General features: G+C 44.8%; 2 protein-coding genes across 2 annotated transcripts in view; both read left to right on the top strand.

Moving 5' to 3' along the window:
* LOC146342523 (extracellular calcium-sensing receptor-like) overlaps positions 1–2,395 on the top strand; it is a 32,075-nt gene extending 29,680 nt beyond the window's left edge. Inside the window, exon 4 of the mRNA XM_084808581.1 lies at positions 1–2,395. Within this exon, the coding sequence (XP_084664707.1) occupies positions 1–8 (8 nt within the window). The 3' untranslated portion in view covers positions 9–2,395.
* On the top strand, positions 11–23,688 carry LOC146342525 (vomeronasal type-2 receptor 26-like; the record flags this gene model as incomplete). Its single annotated transcript, XM_084807876.1, has 6 exons — positions 11–292; positions 2,538–3,386; positions 4,905–4,923; positions 6,194–6,417; positions 21,617–21,743; positions 22,778–23,688. Coding segments are annotated over 6 exons (2,412 nt in total), but the record flags the coding sequence as incomplete, so codon positions are not given.
* Between the last annotated feature and the right edge of the window lie 2,318 nt (positions 23,689–26,006).

A 26,006-nucleotide genomic window follows, 5' to 3' on the forward strand; every position in this document is an offset into this window, starting at 1 on the left:
GGTCATGACTCAGATCTACCAGCACATCCAAGCCTTGGCTTTTGCTGTAAAAGAGATCAATGAAAATCCCCAGATTTTATCCAATGTCACCCTGGGCTTCCATGTCTCTAATAGCCATTTCAGTCCAAGTTGGACCTATCATGCCTCATTGGAACTCTTCTCTATGCACGGGAGATTGGTCCCTAACTACAAGTGTGACGTCCAGAACAATCCAGTAGCAGTCATTGGAGGACCTGGCTCTGAAGTCTGTCTCCACATGTCAACCATCCTGTACATCTACAAGATCCCACAGGTACAGTGGAGCAAATTATGCAAACACATCCCTTGCCTTTTCTATGTGTTTTCGTGCTTTGGAAATAGAAAGTGTTGTGATTGAAATAAGGGGAACATCTTGCTTTAAGCATGCAAGTAAAAGGTCAAAAACTTAACAAGAATGTCAGATTTGTGAAACAAAATAGTTCATCAGTAATTCAAGTGTGTATCTATCTAGATCAGAATGGAGAACATCTCTCTATTGGATCATGCTGTATTATCATAAATTATGACTTGAGTTTCACCATCAGTTGATGCTAGGGATATTATAAAGGGACACCCTGCTTCAACTCAGATCCACTGAGCAACTATTTTTGCAGTTTTGGCATATCATCCCAAAGCATGAGACAGTGTCATTGTAACTTCAAGCTCTTGATGATAGTCAGTGATCTTCCCCTGTCTTTCAGTCTTCCTCTGCATTCTCTATTTGTTTATGTTTTGTCTCACTTTTTGGCAAGTAAAGCTAGCTTGTGATCTTGTAACTCTGGACCAATTAAGGAGGCTCACCCTTGCCCCACATTTCTTCTGATGAGCTCCTTCCAAACATTTCTGTAAAACCTCTACATTTTACAGAACCAAAAACTCACTTGTAAAATAAATTTCAGAACCTTTTGAGTCATAATGTCAACTAATACTCTATGGCATGGTTCTTTATAAATGTGACCTCTTGATTAACGCTCCCTGTTCTCGCTTGCTCTGTAGACTTACTTGCAACTGCCTGAACATTTGACATTTTGGTTCCAGAACTTACAAATAAAAATAATTAACCTTTTAATACAAATCTATATACAAAATTATTAGGCATTCAGTTTCCATCACACTTTTCTTTCTTTCTTTTTTTAAATGCATCTGTAACAGATATGGACACCAAACAATATTACAGAATGTTGCACACAAAAATGCATATATCACAGAAAAGTGTGCACATACATGTATTATTTTGGGCAAAATCACTTGCCAAAAAGGGAATATTTGGAAAAGTTCATATAAAAATAGAAGTACTTGTAGAAAAGTGCAAAATTCTATGTATCTTCTTCCAGTCCCCCCCCCCTTTTAATTGCAAACTTATGTGAAATGGGGTGGAATTAATCTAATTTTGGGGGAAACTGACAAAATGACTGAGACCATGTTTGAAAGACTCATCCATCTAGAAATTGCTCAAGAGATGTGCTTCTTGGGCATTCAATCATTTTCATGGGAACTCTAGAAAATCTTGAAATCTTCTGATTCATCTGCAATAAATATGCATTTGGAATCTTAAATGCATCAATATTTTCACTTGGAGACTACTGTTGGAAAGAATGTCAATACACATGAATGTTGTTTCAGACACAACCTGAAAATAACTCTTCTCATCTCATTCTTCTATATTTTCTTTAGTTCATACATGGTTCTACTCCAGGAACACTTGGTTGCAACAGTCAGCCAGCATATCTGTTCTCTTGACATAGTTCTGTCTCATGTGTAATTGGTGTATTGGATATGCTCCAGGTATGGGTGAGAAACTCACTTGGTCCACATTTTAGTGGGAACTTACAAAATGTGCACTTCCCACTCCCACACATGAACCAGAATAGGGACCAAATGTGGAACAAATGAGTTACTGTGACACTTTCACTTTTTAGAATGCACTTGGCATGGAACCAGCTATTCTCTGGCCCATAATTTGAAGGGAGACAAGGAAAAGCAAAGTGTCCCACTCCTGTTTGCCCTTTCTTTCTGGAACGTTTCCACTGCTACATAAAAATGCATATACTACAGACTAGTGAGCACAGAAATGTGTTATTTTAGGGTGAAATCACTTGACAATAGCCATATATTTCCAAAACCGAATACAAAAATAGCTATAATGTCGGAAACGTACGAAAATATATGAGCTTTCATGATGTTTTAAAAAGCAAAATTATGTGAAAATGGGATGGAATCAACCTAAATTCAGAAGAGGTGGGGAAAGAGAAAAACTGAGTGAAACTGAGTTTGAGAGGTTCATAATCCTGCTGTTGCTCAGTGCATATGCTCCTTGGGCATTCAATCACTTTCAAAGGAAATTGAGAAAAAAAATTAAAATCTCTTGTTTCATCAACACTCAATATTAATGTGAAATCTGGTATTTATCTAAATTGTCATGTAAGGACTACCATTTAGAAAGAATATCAATATGTAAAAACGTTTCTACACACACCCAAATACTTCTATTCCTTTCATTTTTTATGTATTTCCTTAAGCTTATATATGGCCCTGCTCCAGAAGTACATAAACAAGCTGTTTCCTACCACCAGATGTTCCCAAATTTGGACCATCAATATAAGGGGATGCTTCAGTTACTGCTTCATTTCAGGTGGACCTGGATTGGGCTGTTGTCAGCGAATGATGACAATGGAGAGAGGTTTATACAGCACTTAGTTCCAATGTTTTCCCAGAGTGACATATGCTTTGAGTTCATACAAAGATTCCCAATAATTACTTATTCCAATGATATTGCTGGAATGGTGGCAGAGGGAATAGGAACATACAGTGTTGTCATGAGTAGCACTGCTAATGCAGTTGTAGTTCATGGTGAAATTGAGATCATGATACTTTTAAGAATGTTGCCCAGCTTGTCAAACTATGAGAATATACCAATGCAAAAAAGAGATAAAATCTGGATTATGACAGCCCAGGTGGATTTCACATCACTTCCCTTTCAAAAACATTGGGACATAGACTTCCTCCATGGTGCTCTCTCATTCACACTTCACTCAAAGGAGGTTTTGGGATTCAAGAAATTTCTTCAGAGGAGAAACCCTATCTTGGAAAAAGAGGATGGCTTCCTCAGGGTCTTCTGGGAAGAGGCATTTGGATGTTCCTTCTCCAGTTCAATGATAGGCAAGCATGTTGGGACCATCTGCAGTGGGGAAGAGAAGCTGGAAACTCTCCCTGCATCTGTTTTTGAAATGCACATGACTGGCCACAGCTACAGCATCTACAATGCAGTCTGTGCTGTGGCGCATGCTTTGCAAGCCATGCATTCATCTAAACTTGGAACAATAGTGGATGAAGCAAGACTGATGCCCCTGCATGAACAGCCATGGAAGGTAATGGCCTGAGCACACTAATGAAGAAGCGTTCACCATATCTGTGGGAACAAAAAGATAGCCTAGACTGTGTAAGACCTTATATTTCTACCAAGGCTGGTTAGTATCTATTGGCCAAATTGCACATTATGTTAAACCACTTTTAACTCTCAGTGAGAGATCTATTGTAGGTCGTGGTCCACTCCCCTTTAAGGTAGTGTTATGTATATTCATCTGGGCAGGTGTGTATAAATGTGTTTGATCAAATACATTTAATTTCAAATGAGTTTTAAAGTATTATTAAATAGTTGCTTCACATATACATAGTTTCACCAAGCAAAGTTTGAGAGACCCTGTGTGTTAGGCTTAGATCAGCCATCTCCTTTGTTTGTGAATTGCTGAAGAGTGGGATTTTGAGCTTTCTTGACAGGGCCCAAGTGCAAAGTCCTGGTTGAGAAACCACAGGCAGTATCTGATTGCCCTCCATCCTTTCTTACTTTTCACCAAAGTCCACTGTCCTTTTCCACTCTGACTCTGGGTTTCTTGCTTTAATTCTGAAAATCTAAGAGACACATGTCTTTAATAATGTACTCATTAATAATTCTGTTTTGTAGATTGACTGATTCTTGGATTTCAGTGTAGGGACGTCTGTTGCTTAGAAATCTGTCCTTTTGGGCTCGATGGAGTTCTGTGGCAGGCCCAACTCAGCTTGCATTTGTGAGCTGAGCTGCAAATGTTCCCTGTACTCAGGGGAATTTTTGCCTAGGATTTTTTTGTGTCAGCTTGCAATATGTGCAAATTTGCCTAATTTGCCCAGCTTGCAGCTGAAATTTGCATACTTTGTGCAAATTGTGGCCACACTTTGTAATTTGCACAGATTATGCAAATTTGTTCAAAATTCAGCTGTAATATGTGCAAATTAAAAACAAGGATAAGCTGCTAACTGGCCCAACTGGCTGCAAACAAATTTCTGACAATGTTCAATATTTTCCCCATATTTCTAATTATAGCAGCCAGGGCAGTTAACAACTGCAGCAGCTGCAGCAAAATCACTGCAACCCCCAAACTCCACCATTACAAAATCTATACCAGTTCTCCTTTGAAAACGGTTAGAGTGTCCATGAATGGCTGACATATTTTACTACTATTTTAAATTTCATTTCTATACCACCCAATAGCTGAAGCTGTTTGGGCAGTTTACAACAATTCATAGGAATACAGCATAAAAGTACAGCATAACATACAGCATAAACATTTAAATATACAAAATTTAAAACAATGTAGACAGCTAAAACAAGTTTCAGTCCAATACAAGACCTGTTTAGATGACTGGCATAAACATTCTAATGTTTCCTAAAATTTAATCCTACATTTAATCTTTATTTTGTCTCTCCAAAGAAGCTTAACTGGCAGAATTTAATACCTTTTAGACATAAGGTCAAAACCATAAACTGGTGGTCCCTGGGAGAGTGGCCCAGGGCTAAGGGTTTTAGTGAAACTCACTCTCCATGGAAAAATGGTCTGCAGGCAAAGATAAAGGTCCACCCTTGGAAGCTCCCTCTGTGCCATGGTGGGAAAGTTTGTCAACAATGCTACAAGGTAGCTCTGTCAGAGAAGGCAAAATGGGGACGTTTCAAAGGCTGATTGGGGTCTGCTTGGATCCTGCAGTTCCAAGCATGCCTTGAGCTGACTTAGTTTATTTCAGGAGGAAAAAATTCAGCTAGCTGGAGGAGGCCCAAGAAAGAAAGGAAAGACTCCCACCCATACCCACTTTCTACTCTGCCAGTAGGAGCACATCAGGGTATAGAATCATTAGAATAGTAGGGTTAGAAGGGGCCTACAAGGCCATCAAGTCCAACCCCCTGCTCAATGCAGGAATCCAAGTCAGAGCATCCCTGACAGATGGCTGTCCAGCCTCGTCTTGAATGCCTCCAGTGTGGGAGAGCCCACCCCAGCTCCTAGGGAATTGGTTCCATTGTCATCTTGATCTAACAGTCAGGACATTTTTCCTGATGTTCAGCCGGAATCTGGCTTCCTGTAACTTGAGCCCATTATTCCGTGTCCTGCACTTTGGGATGATTGAGAAGAGATCCTGGCCTTCCTCTCTGTGACAACCTTTCAAGTACTTGAAGAGTGCTATCATGTCTCCCATAGGTAGTGATGGTTCAAACATCATAGATTTTCCCTCCGCACACACACACACACGCTTGGATTGCTCTGCCTAATATTTTCATTCTTTAAGACATTTTAATGTATTTCAAAAACACTGGATATTTTACACTCTGCTATGTTTATATGCTTCTGATTTAGGTGTTCAATTGTTTTACTGATATACATTTTTCATATATTGTATTGGTGTTCATCATCATTGTATTGTATTGATCATCATTATCATCACCAGCATCAGTAGTGCCTAGCGTATTTAAGGAGCAATACTACACCCCCTAGACACTATCTGTAGGGCCATAGGATAGTGGGGTTTCTCCTTCCAAGGTTGGAGACAGCATGCCGAGCTCGGACGGGGGAGTCATATATCTGACCACCCCTCCCCTACCCCATCACAGCTGGCATGGAAAGTACTGCACCATCTGGCATCCAAAGTTGGAAGATAGATCTTGGAGAGGGGAAAAGGGGGGCATTCTAGTGGGCAGGGGGGAGGAAGGAAACCAGAGAGGCCAATATAGGCAACCTTAAGCACTTAACTACTACTTGTATATCTCCTACTAATCGGCATAGAGCTTTTACATGGTTCACTGCCCATATCCCTCAAGTGAGAAAGATCATCACACCTATAATTTTCATTCCTTTTCTTTTTGCAATTCAGCTCGACTACTTTCTGAGAAGCGTCGTATTTAATAACAGTGCTGGAGAAAAAGTTTGCTTTGACCAAAATGGAGTGTTAGAGGCTGGATTTGACATTATCAACTGGGTCACATTCCCAAACCTGTCCTTTATTAGAGCGAAGGTTGGAGCGATACATCCCAAAGCCCTTCTAGGTGAAAATGTTGCCATATGGGACGAAGCCATTGTGTGGCCCAGCAGGTTTAACCAGGTGGGATCCAGGAATATTTTGGGCTGTCTCCAGCAGTTGTTTTACCGGAGGTACTGATGATGATGATGTTGTTGCTACTACAGCAACAACAACTATAATAATAACAAGGCAGTGCCTACCAAATTGAAGTACCATCTACAAATCTGCACAGAGATTTTAAATGGTTCAATACCAATATGCCTCAAGGTCTTCATGAATTGCATCCCTTTTCTTATTTCATTTTAGCTCGACTACTTTGTGAGAAGCATCTCACTTAATAACAGCATGGGGAGAAAGCTTCCTTTGATCAAAATGGAAGCGGCTGGATTATGCATGGGACAAAATAAAAGGGTTGAGCTGCTCTCAGTGGGGGCCTTCAGATGCTGCACTGGAGAACTGGGGATTTTGGCTTCTTCAGGGACACATGGGGAAAATTAGTTGCTTTCCGTTCATGATAATGTAGTAGCGGGGGGGTGGAGCCTAGACTGGGGCAGGAAACAAGCACCTTTCATTGGGTGAGCAGCCCTTGCCAGTTGGATGACATTCAGTTCTACTGCCCTCACCCCAACCAGAAGTATTTTATTTATTTATTACATTTATATCCCACCTTTTTTCCTCTTTGAGAACCCAAGGTGGCGTACATAATCCTCCTCCTCTCCATTTTAGCCTCACAACAACAACCCTGTGAGGTAGGTTGGGCTGAGAGTCTGTGACTGGCCCAAAGTCACCCAGTGATCTTCCATGGCTGAGTGGGGCTAGAACCCAGTTCTCCTGGCTCCCAGTCCACCACTCTAGCCACTACACCCACCTTATTTTGCTTTCTGTGCCCCTGGAACCAAAGCCAATTCCATGAAAATCTGGGTAATAGTCCGACATGCTTCTCATTCCATTATTGTGAAAATCCTCCTCCCCTCCCCCCTGGAATATTTTGGCCTTATCCAGGAGGCATTTTACTAGAGTTTGAAAAGTGGTTCACTGTTTAGACCTGGTTTGGAGAACCTTCACCAGTGTGGGCTGGATGTGGACCATGGTGCCTTTGGATTTGCCCTGTGGCCTCCCCTCATTGTCCCCTCAATTGTGTGTGCGTGTGTGGGGGGGTCCAAATGGCACCGGAAGTACTAACCCTTCCCGTCTGCTGTGACCTCATGAAGATTGCCCCCATGTGGCAATTAGTCTTAAAGAAAAACTTCCACTGCTGCCAATGGGAACACTTTTATGTTACATTGCAACATGGGGTTTCTGTAGCAGGGAAGTGATGGCAGCTGGGAATGGTAGGCTGAAAGAGAATGAGAGAGAGAGAGGAGGGAAGTTAGGAAGTGTAGGAGAAAGAGAGAGAGAGAAAAAAAAGAGGAGCAAAATGAATGGGAAGAGTAACAATGGAATTTGTTGTAATGAATTAATGAGGACGTGGATATTTTTGTTTGAGGGGAAATGAAAGGGGAAGAGTGTTGGGTGAATGGATGATTGATTAATTGTGTAAGGGCTTGTGTGAGTGTGTGCATGCACTTGTGTGTGTGTGAGAGAGAGAGAGAGGGAGAGGGAGAGTGGGGGTGGGGGAGGGTGGCTCTGCGCCTGCTCAGTTTTGGCTCCAGTCCCACTTATTTATTTATTTTATTTATTAAATTTATTAATCACCCATCTGACTGGTCACCCAGCCACTCTGGGCGATGTACAACCCACCATAAACAATTTAAAACAATAAAATTTTACCATAATTTTTTTTTTAAAAAAATACCCTAACCCACCCCAAATGCCTGCCTGAACAACCACGTTTTTAATGCACGACGGAAGCTCATTAAAGAGGGGGCATGACGGAGTTCCCTAGGGAGGGAGTTCCACAGAGTGGGGGCCACAACAGAGAAGGCCCTCTCCCTCGTCCCCACCAGTCTAGCTGTCCTGGCTGATGGGACAGAGAGAAGGCCATCCGAGGCTGATCTTGTTAAGCGGCCTGTCTGGTGTTGCTGGAAGCGCTCCTTAAGATAGGCTGGGCCGGAACCATATAGGGTTTTAAAGGTCGAAACCAACACCTTGAATTTGGCCCGGAAAACAACTGGTAACCAGTGCAACTCCTTCAGCACTGGAGTGATGTGATCTCGCCGGCGGCTGCCTTTAATCAGGCGAGCCGCCGCGTTCTATACCAGCTGCAGCTTCCGAACCTTCTTCAAGGGTAACCCCACGTAGAGCGTATTACAGTAGTCTAAACGAGAGGAGACCAGGGCATGTACTACCGATGGGAGCAGATGGTCGGGAAGGAAGGGGCGCAGCCGCCGTATCAGATGGAGTTGATACAGCGCTGTCCGGCTCACAGCTGACACCTGAGCCTCCATGGGCACTTGCCCCTGACATGGGTTACCTGACTGGCTACCCCCCCCAAATGGAATTTAGACACCTCCAAGTTAGGGCTGTGCATCACCTCATTATGAAGCCCAAATAACAGGGCAAAACGGGCTGATTCAGAGGAGCCTCCTTGTGACATGAAGCAGATCTGAGCAGAACCGAGGTGCCCCAAGGCGAAGCACCTCCTCCACCAAGCGCCTCCTCCACCTCATATATTTGGAGCTCTTCTTAATGCCTGAGCTGTCCAGACAGGCTGTCTCCAAAATGTCTCAACTTTTGAAAGCTCACGCAGAGGGGCAGGAGGAGGAGGAGGAGGAGGGAGGAGGAAGGTGAGCAGATGCGGGAGGTGGTGGGAGGCAGGAAGGTGAGTGGAGGAGGAGGAGGAGGGAGTGTGCTTTGGCAAATGAGAACTCTTGGGCTGAACAGACGCCAGCAGTCTCCAATCAGAGACAGTGGTAGAAGAGGGGGGTATATATTGTTGGGTGAAAAGCTGCATTTGTTTATTGCATGGGCTGTGTCTTTGGGAGAGGGGTGGTGAATGGTTAGATGATCTGGGGTGTGTTCATACATGCAGTCCTTGCAGTTCCTCCTTCTGTTCCTTCATTCTTGATTGCTATCAGGCTTTCCTAGACTTTTTGAAGCAAACGAACAGCTAGGTTGTTGTGGGGTCAGTCTTTCACTCCTTGTTCCCACTGTCACTTTGGGACTGTTTGTTTTCTTGGCACCCAACCCATTGCAGCTGCCTTCTCCTATTTCTTTCGTCCTCTGATTTGTTAGTTCTCTGTACTGAACTCTTTTCAATTTTTTTTCAAACAAACATAGCTTTTCTTCACTCATTGCTACACTCTCCCCCTCCTCCCATTTCCATTCTGGTGGCTTGGGGACTCTAGAAAAGGCTGTTTTCATTTTGTTTTAAGTTCGGCCCTCACTGCTGCTTGTTTCATTCCATTCCTTGTTCTCTCTCTCTCTCTCTCTCTCTCTCAACTCTGTCTTTTATAGATTTTTAAAAACTCAGTCTTATTTTGATCTTTAAACATACACTGACTTCAGGGCAGTGCCCCCCCCCACACACACACTTTAAGTAATATTCAAACATTTTGCTCTTTCTTTCTTTCTTTCTTTCTTTCTTTCTTTCTTTTTAAATTCTTAAATAAAGCCATATTGTAGCAGCCTATGTGTTTAGTGTTTTGCTCCCCTGCCACCACCATGCTGAAGTGAACTGTGTTTCTTTTCTGTCTTGATCCTCCCAAAATATAAATCAAAGAAAAGTTTTCTATTCTTTGCTTGCTCTTGGCTCTTATCAAGTCTGCCATCCTCCTGTATTTCTTGAATTTTACCTGCCTTCCCCAAAAGAAAATTAAATATAAAACATTAAAAAAAAACTAAATTGGCTTAGGTAGTTCTGCTTTTCTTTTGCGTGTGTGTGTGCACACGCGTGTGCTTGTGTTGTGGTCCACCAACGTAATACGTCCACATTTCAAGACAGTAGTGAAAAAGCACCACACACATACTAGTTATATTAATTAACTTATTATTCCAATATCACTCCACTGTGTGGCAAAATAAGCCAGCTTCTGTGGGAATAGGGAGATGTTACAGCTTTCTGATTTGGGAGTTTTTCTGGGAAAAGTCAGATTTCATCGGTGCCTAGCACGAAAGCCAGTGGGCCAAACTGCCTGAAGTTTGGCAGGTGGGATGCCCTCGAAATCAACCCTGAGTGCTCATTGGAAGGACAGATACTGAAGCTGAAGCTCAAATATTTTGGCCACCTAATGCAAAGAGAAAACTCCCTGGAAAAGACCCTGATGCTGGGAAAGATTGAAGGCAAAAGGAGAAGGGGACAGCAGAGGATGAGATGGCTAGATAGCATCACCGATGCAATGAATATGAACTTGAGCACACTCCGGGAGAGAGCGGAGGACACGAAGGCCTGGCATGCTATGGCCCATGGGGTCACGAAGAGTCGGACACGACTTAACGACTGAACAACAACAACAACAACAACAACAAATGCCCTCGAGGGGAGCTGGGAGGGGCCAAGGTTTGTGGAAACCTTCTGTGGAAACAGGGAGATATTATAGCTCTTTGCTTTTAGAGTTTTTGTGGAAAACATCAACATTTAATTCCGCCTAGCACAAAAAAACACAGGGCTAAACTGTCTGAGATTTGCCCTCCAGGAGGGCAGAGAGGTCCCTATATTCCATGTCTCTATCCTGAAAACTGAAAATGTTATGACTATTTCTGTTTTCTTGCAAGTCAATGGGAAAATGACAAAAATGGGCGATCCATATATCGGAATCTCATTTTGGATTCGGATCCAAGTTGAAGCGGAGGGGGTCCAAATTGGTCTGAGGTGCATATGGATTGCTTTGGAGGATCTGGAGTGGCATCCAAAGCATATCGGGTGGTCCGTGCACAGCCATACTCCACTGGCGTAGTCTAAATCCACTGGAATACCCTTTTCTGTTTGTAACCTTTTTCATGTGTTACTGTCGCTCTATACTAGGGATGAGCAAATCTGCAGGCTTGATTCTGTTGAGGTTTTCTTTCAACCTCCTCCTAGGGATGTACGGATTTCCCACCATCCATTCCGGTGGGAAATCAAATCCACCCGGGGCAGGGGAGGTGATCTGTTCCTCCCCCGCCCCCGAATCCTCCAGAGTGGGTCTGCTCCATGAGGATTCTGCAGAGCCGCCCAGCTTGAGGGCTGCTTACCTTGATGGCTGGAGCCATTCTCCTCCATGCTGATTGCCATTTTTTAAAAAAAGAAATGATGATCAGCAGGATGTGCCCATAGACTTATACACAAGATAGAGTCGTGAATCTTGTGTATAAGCCTATGGACACATAGACTTATACGCAAGATTCATGGCTCTATTTTGCATATAAGTCTTTGGGAACATCCTGCTGATCACCATGTTAAAAAAAATGGCAATCAACACGGAGGAGAACGGCTCTGGCGGAACAAGCAGCTGAGCGCCATCCCATGCAGAATCCTCCTGGAGCAGAGGTAAGAGGGGCCGATCCACTGCAGAGGCCAGTTTCCAAAGAATCCAGCCTCATTTGAATCTGTGGTGGATTTCTCTAACACCCCTAACACCTCCAAGCTTTTTACCACCTCTACCTCAGCTCTGCATCAGATTGTCAAGCTTCCCCCCCTCCAAATGGAAATTTGTACATATTTCTACATGCATTTTTCTAAATGTAGTCAGCATCTGTACTCATTCCTTAAATGTACAAATTTCAAATGTACGTATTGTTTGTGTACACATTTCATTTTTTTTATGCATTTTCCCCACCAAACAACAACAACAGCAGCAACTCATTACATGTCTTAGAAATGTCTTGATTTCAGTAGAGAGATGAATTCCATTTCATGTTCATCTTGAGATGGGTGAGTTCCTTCCTTATTCTTATATAAAATGGCAAACCCAACAAATATCTCACCTACCCCTACTCCTATCCCTATGTTAATACCTGATGCTGGGAGGGACGGTGGGATTGCATCTCATTGGGCCTGTCCACACTATTGCCATGCCAGCCACACCCACAGTGGTCATATGTTGAGTGAGATAGGTGAATGGAGAACATACATACATGCAGTTGTCTGTGTCTACACAATCAATACTATGAAGATCCTGATCATGCAGTGGACCCAAAGGTGTGGAGCACATATGTACATATTGCCCTATGTGCATAGGTGTTCCTTGTTACTAATCTCATTAAATAGGCAGATATTGTGGGTCAGCTGAGGCTAGCAGAGCATGGTCTTGTTCCCCTCCACAATATAGTGAACAACACCCATTTAATTCACCATTGCTGTCCACACAATTTCACCTGGCAAAACATTGAAGCAATATTGTTTTAAACACGTTTGGACTCAAAGACTGTTATTCTCTGTACACTAACTTAGGAGTAAATTCCATGAAATGCAATGGAATACATAGCTTCCATGGAATACTACATTGTTGTTGTTCAGTAATTCAGTCATGTCCGACTCTTCGTGACCCCATGGACCATAGCACACCAGGCCTTCTTGTCCTCTGCTTTCTCCTGGAGCGTGCTCAAGTTCATATTCATTGCATCGGTGATGCTATCTAGCCATCTCATCCTATGCCGTCCCCTTCCCTTTTGCCTTCAATCTTTCTCAGCATCTGGGTCATTTCCAGGGAATTTTCTCTTCGCATTAGACGGCCAAAATATTTGAGCTTCAGCTTCAGTATCTGTCCTTCCAATGAGCAGTCAGGGTTGATTTCCTTTAAGATTGACTTATTTGACCTCCTTGCAGTCCAGGGGACTCGTAAGAGTCTTCTCCAGCACCACAGTTTGAAGGCATCAATTCTTCGGCACTCGGCCTTCCTTATCATCCAGCTCTCACAGCCATACGTTGCTACTGGGAAAACCATAGCTTTGATTATACGAATATTTGTCGGCAAGGTGATGTCACTGCTTCTTACTATGCTGTCTAGGTTTGCCATAGCTTTCCTCCCAAGGAGCAAGCGTCTTTTAATTTCATGGCTACAGTCACCATCTGCGGTGATCTTGGAGCCCAAGAAAATAAAATTTGTCACTGCTTCCATTTCTTCCCCTTCTGTATGCCAGGAAGTGATGGGGCCAGATGCCATCTTCCCCATCTGTATGCCAGGAAGTGATGGGGGCCAGCTTTTGCACTCTCCACTTTCACCCTCAACAAGAGGCTCTTTAGATCATCTTCACTTTCTGCCATTAGGGTGGTATCGTCTGCGTATCTGAGGTTGTTGATAATTCTACCGGCAATCTTAATTCCGACCTGTGATTCATCCAACCCAGCATTTCTCATGATGTACTCTGCATATAAATTAAATAAGCAGGGCGACAATATACTCCTTTCCCAATTTTGTCGTACTCCTTTCCCAATTTTGAACCAATCGGTTGTTCCATGTCCCGTTCTTACTGTTGCTTCTTGTCCCTCATACAGGTTTCTCAGGAGACAGGTAAGGTGGTCTGGTAATCCCATCTCTTTCAGAATTTGCCACAGTTTGTTGTGATCTTCTTTGTCCTTTATCATGCCCATCTTTGCACAAAACGTTCCCTTGATATTTCTGATTTTCTTGAAAAGATCTCTCATCTTTCCCATCCTATTGTTTTCCTCGATTTCTTTTCATTGTTCATTTAAGAAGGTCTTCTTCTCTCTCCTTGCTATTCTCTGGAAATCTGCATTCAGTTGGGTATATCTTCCCCTTTCTCCCTTGCTTTTTGCTTCCCCTCTTTCCTCAGCTACTTGTAAAGCCTCCTCAGACAGCCACTTGGCTTTCTTGCATTTCTTTTTCTTTGGGATGGATTGAGTTGCTGCCTCTTCAACAATGTTATGGATCTCCATCCATAGTTCCTCAGGCACTCTGTTTATCAAGTCTAATCCCTTAAATCTACTCCTCACCTCTATTGTATGTAGGGATGGCAGAGAATTTCTCCACGAATCTCCAGGAGGCCGAATGCCAACGCATTCAGCCCCCCAAAATCGGTGGGGAAATTCTCCGCCCCCCGCCCCCCCCGGGATGGGACTTACCTCTGTTGAATGTCCCTCTCGGCGGTGGGTCCCAGTGGCGTTTCGGCGGCGTTTCGGCAGTGGCGGTGGCGGCAGCCGGTCTTCCGACTGGCTGCCACCGCCGCAATTTCCCAGTAAAATTAAAAAAAAACAACAACAAACGTGATAGGCTACATAACGATTTACGTAGCCTATCATGGCTGACTTTGAAAATCTAGCCGTAATAGGCTATGTAAATCATTATGTAGCCTATCACGTGTTTTTTTTTTCCCCCGTAACTTTTTTATTTTGCGGCCAGGGAGACGGGGCACTTCCTCCCGGCCAGAATTTCGGCTGCAAGGGATGGGGTGCCCCCCCGGCCTGAATTTCAGCTGGGAGGGGCGGGGCGCCTCCCCCCCAACCAAGTATTTCAGGGGGAGAACCGAAGCCCCTCCCCCCCACCGTGAAGCAAGCTGCGGGACCAGGTAAGGGACTTTCGTCCATCCTTAACTGTATGTTCATAAGGGATATTATTTAGGTCATACCTAAATGGTTTAGTGGTTTTCCCTATGTTCTTCAATTTAAGTTGAAATTTTGCAAGAAGCAGCTCATGATCTGAGCCACAGTCTTGTTTTTACTGACTGTATGGAGCTTCTCCATCTTTGGCTGCAAAGGACATAATCAATCTGATTTGGATATTGACCATCTGGTGGTGTCCATGTGTAGAGTTGCCTCTTGTGCTGTTGGAAAAGAGTGTTTGCTATGATCAGCGTGTTCTCTTGGCAAAACTCTATTAGCCAGCCTTTGTCCTGCTTCATTTTGTACACCAAGGCCATGCTTGCCTGTTATCCCGGTGATTTCTTGACTTCCTACTTTAGCATTCCAATCCCCTAAGATGAAGAGGACATCTTTTTTTGGTGTTAGTTCTAGAAGGTGTTGTAGGCCTTCATAGAACCGATCAACCTCAGGTTCTTCGGCCTCAGTGTTTGGGGCATAGACTTGAATTACTGCGATGTTGAATGGTTTGCCTTGGATTCGTACTGAGATCATTCTATCGTTTTTGAGATTGTACTCCAGTACTGCTTTTCCCACCCTTTTTTTGACTATGAGTGCTACTCCATTTCTTCTAAGGGATTCTTGCCCACAGTAGTAGGTATAATGGTCACCTAGGGAAGTACGAAAGTCACTTACCTTTTACGAAATTTGATTCGCGGTGGGGGGAGGCGCTCCGTCCCTCCCCCCGAAATTCTGGCTGGGGGGGAGGCGTCCCATCCCTCCCCCCTGAAATTCTGGCTGGGGGGGAGGCACCCCGTCCCTCCCATCGTAGCCGCCGCCATTTGTGTCCCGAGAGTCAGCCGTGATAGGCTACGTAAATGTTTACATAGCTTATCATGGCTGAGTTAAAACAACAACAACAACTGCGCGTATGCAAATGGTGGCACCCATGGGTGCCTAGGGGTGAACGAAAGTCACTTACCTTTTCTCGCAGCTTTTTCGCGGTGGGGGGGAGCGCTTCGCTGCTCCCCCCGCGAAGTTCAGGCCGGGGGGGGAGGCTTCCCGCCTCGCCCGGCCGAAATTCAGGCCGGGGGGGGAGGCTTCCCGCCTCGCCCGGCCAAAATTCAGGCCGAGGAGGAGGCTTCCCGCCTCGCCCGGCCGCGAACACAAAAGTAAAAAAAACAAAAACAAAACGTCCCCTGATAGGCTACGTGACGATTCACGTAGCCTATCACGGCTAGATCTGGAAAGTCAGCCGTGATAGGCTACGTGAATCGTCACGTAGCCTATCACGGGTGACTTTAAAAAAAAAAAGCGCGTACGCGAATGGCGGCCCCCATAGGGAGCCGCCATTCGCGTTCCTTATTTAGTTGCTGTAGTCTACGTCAATGTTTACGTAGACTACGGCGAAAATAAGGGCAACGCAAATAGAGTTGCCCTTATTTTCGCCGTAGTCTATGTAAACATTGACGTAGACTACAGCGACCAAATAAGGAAGGGGAATGGCGGCTCCCTATGGGGGCCGCCATTATCCGTACACACTTTTTTTTTTTTAAAGTCACCCATGATAGGCTACGTGACGATTCACGTAGCCTATCACGGCTGACTTTGCAAATCTTGCCGTGATAGGCTACGTGAATCATCACGTAGCCTATCAAGGGACGTTTTTTTTTTTTTTCTTTCATTGCAATGGCGGGGGCTGCCGGTCCCTCCCCGCTCGAACACCGGACGAACCGCCAGCCGGACCCGCCGCCGGGAGGCACATTCAGGGAAGGTAAGTCCCGTCCCGGGGGGGGGCGGGGGGCGGGGGGGCGGAGGATTTCTCCCCGAAACTTGTTCGGGGGGCCGAACACGTTGGCGCTCGGCCCCCCGAAGTTTCGGGGAGAAATTCTCCGCCATCCCTATGGGTGCCACCATTTTCATTCCTTATTTTGGCACGTCTAGTCTATGTAAACATTTACGTAGACTACAGCGAAAATAAGGGGAACACAAATAGCGTAGATGCTATTCTATTTGCGTTCCCCTTGTTTTCGCCATAGTCTACATAAATGTTTACGTAGACTAGACGTACCAAAATAAAGAACACAAATGGCGGTGCCCATGGGCGCCACCATTTGCATACGAGCGGGTTTTTTTTTAACTCAGCCTTGATAGGCTACGTAAGCATTTACGTAGTCTATCACGGTATTTTTAAAAAATCTAGCTGTGATAGGCTACGTAAATCTTTACGTAGCCTATCATGGGTTTTTTTTTTTTTTACTTGGAAATGGCGGTGGTGGCAGCCGGTTGGAAGACTGGCCGTGGCAGCCGCCGCCGCACCGCTGCCGCACCACCGCCGGAGCCACCACCGCCAGGGAGATTCGCCCAAGGTAAGTCCCGTCCCAGGGGGAGCGGGGGGGCAGACCATTTCACCATCGATTTCGGGGGGCCGAATGCACTGGCATTCGGCCTCCCCGAGATTCGTGGCGAAATTCTCTGACATCCCTATGGTCACCTGAATTAAATTCACCCTTGCCTGTCCATTTTAGTTCACTGATTCCCAAGTTGTCGATGCTCAATCTTGCCATCTCATGTTTGACCACCTCCAGCTTACCTTGATTCATTGATCTGACATTCCAGGTTCCTAAACAATATTGTTCTTTACAGCATCGGCCTTTCTTTTCACCACCAGTCACATGCACAGCTGAGTGTCCTTTCGGCTTTGGCCCAGCCACTTCACTCTTTCTGGCTCTACTTGGAAATACCCTCTGCCCTTCCCCAGTAGTATATTGGACACCTTCCAACCTGAGGGGCTCATCTTCCGGCATCATATCTTTTAGCCTTGTGATACGTTCCATGGGGTTTTCTTGGCAAGAATACTAGAATGGGTTGCCATTTCCTTCTCCAGTGGACCACATTTTCTCAGAACTCTCCACCATGACCTGTCCATTTTGGGTGGCCCTGCATGGCATAGCTTATGGCTTCACTGAGTTACACAAGCCCCTTCGCCACAACAAGGCAGTGATCCATGAAGGGGTTAATACTACATGCCCAGGTTTAAATGCATAGGAATTGTAAAACTGCAATAGTGTGATGAAATATAAGCAAAATATGACCAAGCAACAGCGAAAAGTTCCACCAACAGTGCAGAAAATTATGCCACATATAGTTGCCATCTTCATCATGTGGGCCAAAGTAGTTAGTAATAGCAGAGGTTTGTTGCCATATGGATGAGGAGCTGAGAGACAAGATTTGTCATTAAATAAACCACACACATTTATTAGATACTCAAATTGTTTTGCAATGAGATGAGATCTAATTTGGTTTCTCTTTCCAATCCACAAGGGGAGATATTAGCCACTTTGGAAGAGGTGATAGACTCACCATCACCATCCACCTCATTCCCCATCTGATGACTCCACAATGGCTCTGGGTCCTGGAGTAGTTATAACGGTCATTTCTTCCTCCTCATGACCCAGCCATTGAAAGATGTGCCAAGGAAAGTTTTCCTAATCACCTACCCTTAGGCCACTTAATTTTTCATGGGTGAGGCTGGAAAGTATCCTGGTCCCTGAACCCCATGGTACAAAAAACGCTGGGAGGTAGGTGGGGTGCACACCAGCATTCCTTCTTCCTCTTTCCCCTTTGAGTCATCCTTTCCCTTCCAACTGTGACTCACTCGAGAGTCAAACTACAAGTTACTCTAATCGTTTAGAATGTATCTGAAGGTTCATGTTTTATTCATTGCAATCTATGCACATATGCCCCTGATTCAGATCAGAACCACTGTGCACTGTGGGGGCAGGGAGAATTAAACCTTCCCACCCCACTGCCCCCCATCCTAATTCCCTTCATGAGGATAAGAAAGGGGATATTGCAATGCAGAAGAGGGGGAAATGTTACTATAGCAAACTTGAATCTGGGAGAGAGAGAAAGATAGAGAGAGAGATCCAATGCATCTTTCCTACAGTAATACTTGTATAATCCTTTTCTGAGATAAACACTAATCCCAAACTTTGACTTGGACCAGGATTCAGCACTCCAGAAAATTCAGCTCAGAAGTAGTTGAGATTAGGGATGTACAAATGGTGTAAAATACTCTCTATCTGTGTTTTGCGGATTGTCAGGTGCCTTTTGTCCCATCGTCTCCTCACAGACAGATGTGAATTCTTTTCGTCATGCAGAAAAATAGACAATTATGTAAGATCTTTCATAACAATTTACATGATTTATCTTAGGATGTAACATTTAGTGTATTGTTTCCAATTCCATTCAATATTTCCCCGTGTATATTTACGCATCACAGCAAGAACGTGCATAATTCCCTATGAATAAATATGTATAAAATTCAGGATAGCAAAAAATAAATAAAAATCCAGAAGTCCACGGACTCCGCAAGGCCTGGAAGAGTTGTTCTGCAGCAGATTCCGCAGGTCGGATTCTGAGAAATCTGTGCTCAATTTCGGCCATCTCAGATTTCTGTAGGACCCCTAACTGAGATTCAGAAATCCAAGGATTCATGCTTTCTGTTGATCATCATGGGAAATCCAAACATGGCTGTATCTCCACCTCCCCTTCTTGGTCAGAATTGTATGATAGTTGCAGCCATAGTTGCAGCCATATTTTTGTCTGAAGAGTGAATCCTGTCTGCCATATTTAATGGGGGCTGAATTAAGAAAGAAAAAGAAAAAAAAGGTTCAGGGGACCTTTCTGCTATGTGCCTTTACATTTTGATTGTGTTTTAATGGGAACTTTAATTTCTTGGCTGTAATGGATGCAAATGGTGGGTCTAGTAGTTCCTTCTGAGGGGATATCATCTGCCAACTTTCAGAATGAAAGCTCCAAGAGGGTTTATGCAAGAGCAGTTTGACATTTTGAGGGTCTCCAATAGAAGACATGCATATTCCCCTGTGTTCCTTTTGGAGCATGGTTGTGAAAATTTCAGACCAAGAGGTGTGCATAAGGAATAAATCTGCAATGTTTCAGAAGGATAGGTCCACCACTTCATTTAAAAGAGGAGTCCTCTTTTTTGGGAGAGAGGTAATCCACCTTCTCCCTCACCTCTGTGTTGGGAGGAGGGGGATTCATGTGACAATGACATACAACATAGAAGTGGATCCAGGCAAGAAACTGAAAGGTTTAAGGACATGTGTAAGGGTTATGGAGATATGATGATGGAAAACCAGGTTAAGACTTTCCCCATTTCAAAGTCTGTTAGCATTGTAAGAACTGCCATCTCACCATCCCTTTCTTGCCTTTCTGGAAAGCCCAGTGATAAGATCACCTGGTAAAATGTGCCTTGCAATTACAAGGTGGACCTGTCAGTCACTCACCTGCACTCCCTCCCTCCTTCCCTTCTCCCCCCTTCTCATAATCACAGCAGTTAGACAGGGGAAATCAAAAGAAGCTATATGCAGGAGACATAAAGTCTCCACATCTCTGCAACACAAGTCGCTAATGACGCTTCATTCTGGAGTGGGTTTATGTTGGCTTTCAAAGGAAATCTATATCTCTCTGTGAAGCACCAGAAATGGTCTGAAGGGGGCAGTTCTGCTAAGGTGGAAGGCTTTGCCCAAGTCAGTGCACATCCCTAAACCTTATATCAAAGCCAGGCAACCAGATGCCTTCCAGATGTTTTGGATGACAGTTTCCATCAGCCCCAGCAAGCAAGGCCAATGGTCCAGGATTGTGGAGCTTGAAGTCCAAAACATATGGAGGGCACTGGGTTGCCTAACCCTGCCTTTTCTAACCCTTCCTTGTTAGAAAAGCTGGTTGAGTTGAGTTCAGTATTGCATTCAGGAGCCTGGCACTAGGGGTGCACGAAACCCACTTATCTGGTCTCACAGCTTTTCGCGGTGGTGGGGAGGCGCTTCGCTGCTCTCCCCCCGAAGTTCAGGCCGGGGGGGGAGGCTTCCCGCTTCACCCGGCCGAAATTCAGGCCGGGGGGGAGGCTTCCTGCCTCGCCCGGCCGAAATTCAGGCAGGGGAGGAGGCGCCTCGCCTCGCCCGGCCGCGAAATTAAAAGTTAAAAAAAAAAATGCCCCCGTGATAGGCTACGTGACGATTAACGTAGCCTATCATGGCTAGATCTGCAAAGTCAGCCGTGATAGGCTACGTTAATCGTCACGTAGCCTATCACGGGTGACTTTAAAAAACAAAAAAAGCGTGTACGTAAATGGCGGCCCCCATAGGGAGCCGCCATTCACGTTCCTTATTTGGTCGCTGTAGCGTTGCCCTTATTTTCGCCGTAGTCTACATAATCTTTACGTAGACTACAGCGACCAAATAAGGAACGGGAATGGCGGCTCCCTATGGGGTCCACCATTATCTGTACGCGCTTTTTTTTTTTTTTTAAAGTCACCCGTGATAGGCTACGTGATGATTTATGTAGCCTATCACGGCTGACTTTGCAAATCTAGCCGTGATAGGCTACGTTAATCGTCATGTAGCCTATCACGGGGGCGGGTTTTTTTTTTTAGTTTTATTGGAATGGCGGCGGCGGCAGCTGGTCGAAAGATCGGCTGCCGCCCCTGCCCCTGACGAAGACCCGACAAACCGCCGCCGGGACCCGCCGCCAGGAGGGACATTCGGGAAAGGTAAGTCCCGTCCCGGGGGGTGTGTGGGGGGTGGGGGGGCGGAGAATTTCTCCCTGAAACTTGTTCGGGGGGCTGAACACGTTGGTGCTCGGCCCCCCGAAGTTTCGGGAAGAAATTCTCCGCCAACCCTACCTGGTACAGACAGCTCTGCCATTAACATGGTATTCTCCCTATTGTCTCCTCTCATTAATTCCAAACACAAGTCTGCCCCGCCATGATACAAGGGGAGTGAAATAGTGTGGGGTTTCTAAACCAGGCTAATCCTTGAGATCCAAACATGCAAAGCATAATTCATTCTAATTTCTGGACAGGCACTGCCCTTTTCTGTCTGTAATGATAACTGCCAGTTGGGTTATAGTAGGATGAAGAAAGAAGGGGAGCCATTTTGCTGCTATGAATGCTTTCCATGTCCAGAAGGGAAGATTTCCAACCAGAAGGGTAAGTAATGTCACATGTCAAGTTTACAGATATATTGACATTGGGATGTAGAGGTGTTTATTTCCCTGATGTCAAAAAAGGTTCTTTCCCATTTTTGTTGATGGCTGTTGGTGATCCCAGGGTAGAACCTGACACAAGTACTCCTAATGTTAGTGCTCTTCTGCTCAACACTTGAGAGAAATAAAACACTATTTGGTATAGCTTACTAAAACTAAATTAGAAAGAATAATGAAGTAGAATTGTAAGGATGCTTGAGGAATTTGAACTTAGTGCATTCCTATACAGCTGTACCTGATCCCCACCTCTCAGACTACTGTGAAAATTGTAAATTGTGCTGCCCAATGGAGTTCACATTTTTCTGCATGTTGCAAAGCAGTTTTAGGCACCTTTAAGATGTATTAAAACAGCGAAAATACACTTTTAATTTTTTTAGAGGTATCTTTTTTCTGCTCTTACTTTCCTTTTCCAAAAATAGAAAAAAGTAAAGTAAAGAAACAAACAAACAAACAAAAGTAGATGAATGCATGAACACAGTGGAATGGAATTTGACAAATATGAAATAATAATGCAGACCAAAATAACCAAAATCTTTCATCCCGATGAAATTGTCATATCTAGGGAGAGGACACAGTTGCTGAGCTGGGTTCAAAGACCCTGGATCACACAAAGAGATGGACAGATTGCTCTATTTCTTGTCCATTTCAGATTCAGAGATGTTCAGTCATGTGGTCATTCTGGCCCATTTTCTGTGAAATGTTTCACACAAAAGCATTCAAAAAGCTCATTTAAACTGTGTGTATGTTCCCTGTGAAATGCACATTATTATATGCATTTCTACCAAAAATGCACACTTTGGGATCCCCCTTCTGAGCCGAGAATTGAATTGCACAGTTCAGAGAAATGTGCAATGCAGAGAAATGTACAGTTTTCAAGTTAGAAATCTTCATTCAGGGTATGGTCATATTGAATCTTGTTTATTTCAGTGTAATAAACATGCGGCTGCTATACTTCAGACTGGATATTTTCTTTCCTAGACATGGATGACTGTTTTCAGTGTCCAGAAGACCAGTACCCAAACAAGGAGCATGATTCATGCATTCCAAAAGAGATCATTTTCTTGTCTTATGAAGAACCTTTGGGGATCACTCTGGCTAGTGTTGCTCTTTCCTTTTCTTTCATCACAGCTTTGGTGCTTTGGATCTTTATTATGCACAAGGACACAGCCATAGTCAAAGCCAACAACCAGAACCTCACCTACACTCTCCTTGTCTCCCTCTTGCTCTCCTTCCTTTGCATTTTGCTATTCATTGGCCAACCTGAGACAATAAATTGTCTCCTTCGACAGACGGCTTTTGGCATCATCTTCTCAGTGGCAGTTTCTTGTGTATTGGCCAAAACCATCATAGTGGTTCTAGCTTTCATGGCCACCAAGCCAGGGTCCAGCATGAGGAAATGGATGGGGAAAAGACTGGCATCTTCTATCGTTCTTTCCTGCTTCCTTATACAAGTGACTATTTGTATTGTGTGGCTGTCAAACTCTCCCCCATTCCCAGATTTCAATATGCACTCTATGACTAAGGAGATTGTTTGGGAATGTAATGAAGGGTCAGTCACCATGTTTTACTGTGTCCTGGGCTTCATGGGTTTCCTGGCCATTGTCAGCTTCCTTGTGGCTTTCCAAGCCCGAAAGTTGCCTGACAGTTTTAATGAAGCCAAATTCATCACCTTCAGCATGTTGGTCTTTTGCAGTGTTTGGCTGTCCTTTGTTCCCACCTACCTGAGCACAAGGGGGAAATATATGGTTGCATTGGAGGCCTTCTCAATCATAGCCTCCAGTGCCGGCTTACTGACCTTTATCTTTTCTCCAAAATGCTACATCATTGTGTTCAGGCCTGAGTTGAACAACAAGGATCATTTAAGAAGAAGAAATAATGGAGGTATGTAACGTTCTACTGCCATTGTCTTGGTTAGGTTAGCCAGGAGTAAGTAATGAGACATAGGACTGACATCAAGTATCCCTTACCTAGAACAGTCTACCTTAAATTCTCATAGAACTGTATATAAGTATATATGTGTAGGATTTTAGTGTAAATCATTTACCCCTTATTTGTTCCATTGCCATTCAGTTGAGCTTAATCACATTCTGTTTTATGTTGACTGAGGGGGTACCTTACTCTTGCATTATTTATTCTTCATTGCTGTGTCAATGCAATATAAACTAGGCTCGATCTGAGGAATCTTTGCAGCCCCATTCTCAGGCAGCAGTAGGGCTGGAGTGTTTGGGGTGGCGCCTCCTATTGAAGCAGGCTTGCTGAGGCCTCTCCCACTTAGGGATGTCAGAGAAATCCGTTGCGGATTCATATGAGGCCGGATTCTTTGGAATCCGGCCTCAGGAATCTGCAGCGGATCGGGACCACTTACCTCCACTCCAGGAGAACTGGAGGCGGAATGGCACTTGGCTGCTTCTTCCAGCCAGAGCCGTTCACCTCATCCCTTTCCCTGCCGATTGCCATGTCTTAAAAAAAAAAAATGGCAATCAGGAGGATGTGTCCATAGGCTTATACGCAAGATTCATGGCTCTATTTTGCATATAGTTCTATGGGCACATGCGAGAAGCAGGATGTGCCCATAGTAAAAGGAAAGGCTCCTCCTGTGCAAGCACCAGGTCATTACTGACCCCTAGAGGGACGCTGCTTGCGCTGGCATTTTCATTGGAGACTATAGCGGGGTGGTTTGCCATCGCCTTCTCCAGTCGTGACTACCTTTCCCCCAGCAAGCTGGGTACTCATTTTACCGACCTCGGAAGGATGGAAAGCTGAGTCAACCTAAGCCATCTACCTGAGACCCAACTTCTGCTGGGATCGAACTCAGGTTGTGGGGAGAGTTTTGGTTGCAATACTGCCGCCTACCACTCTGCACCACACGAGGCTCTTGTGCCCATAGACTTATATGCAAAATAGAGCCGTGAATCTTGCATATAAGCCTATGGAAACATAGACTTATATGCAAGATTCATGACTCTATTTGCGTATAAGTCTATGGGCACATCCTCCCAATTGCCTTTTTTTTTTAAAGACATGGCAATCAGCAGGGACAAGGAGGAGGCGAATGGCTCTGGCTGGCAGGAGGGAAGGTAAGTGCCCCTGAGCCAGTTTCCCCCCGCCCCAGAATCTGAGCAGAGCAGAACCACTCTGGGGGATTCCAAGGGGGAGGAACATATCGCCTCCCCCCCCCATGGATTCCCCACCAGAACAGATGTTGGGGAATTCATACACCCCTACTCCCACTGGCTACAGCCATCAGCTGACCAGCCACTCTTCTAGCCCACAGGTATTTAAGAGAGGGGGCAGCCAGAGGAAGTGCCTCAGTGCATGCCTCTGCATTGTGCAAAGCGTGATGCTAAGTGTAGAGATGCATAGAGGAGCAAACGCAAGACCTACTCTACCATCTTTCCAGAGAAACCTGCACCCATCTAACAGCAGTAAATAGTAGTGGAGTTTCAGGGTTGTTTCTGAGTGCAGGGAGTGGAATAGCAGTTCAGATTCTGAAGGAGAACTGCCAGACACAGGGGAGATGTTTTCCCAGGCTAGTCCAGACATGACTGAGCTGGCTTCTCAGGTTTCAAACTCCCAGCTGGCTGAGGATGAGTGTTCCTCTCCACACACCCCTGTGAGAGATGGTGAGCAGAAGGAAGCAGGGTGTGGAGAATCTGATCTAATAGATGCCAGGCGCAGATGCAGAGCAAAGAGGGAGAAGGCAGGGGTGGAACTTAGACGGTCCACCCGATTGGCCTTGCATGAGAAGCTGTGCTCAGAGACCTCACGAGACAGAGGGTCCTCCCCTCCCCCCAAGTTAGGCTAGTGAACCTGCTTTCCTCTTCAAATGGCAGGCAACTCTCTCTCTCTCTTAACTACCTTTTGAATTCCCCTGAAGGTATTCCTTTGTAGAGTGAGAGTCACTGAGACTTTGCATCTGTATGACCCTGTGAGGTAATGGATTAAAAGCTATACTGAAGCCTCTCGCCTGTGTTCGTCTTTGACGCTGAAATAAAGTGGGGGCTAAAGAAAACCTGATGCAGAGGGCAGCAGCTCCAAAAAACATGAAGAAAGGGGAAAATATAGATCTTCACTTGCTCATTCTTAGCTGTTGCTCTCTTTGATATTGTTTTGTATTTTGTATTTTAACATTTTCAATATGTGCCTGGGGAATACATTCAGTAACTCAGGGGCTTGGGGGGATGCCACCATAACTGTGGTCGTGGGT

This window comes from Heloderma suspectum, chromosome 6 (genome assembly GCF_057233095.1).
Source record: "Heloderma suspectum isolate Gila_16-S chromosome 6, 16-S_ref, whole genome shotgun sequence".
Lineage (NCBI taxonomy): Eukaryota > Metazoa > Chordata > Lepidosauria > Squamata > Helodermatidae > Heloderma > Heloderma suspectum.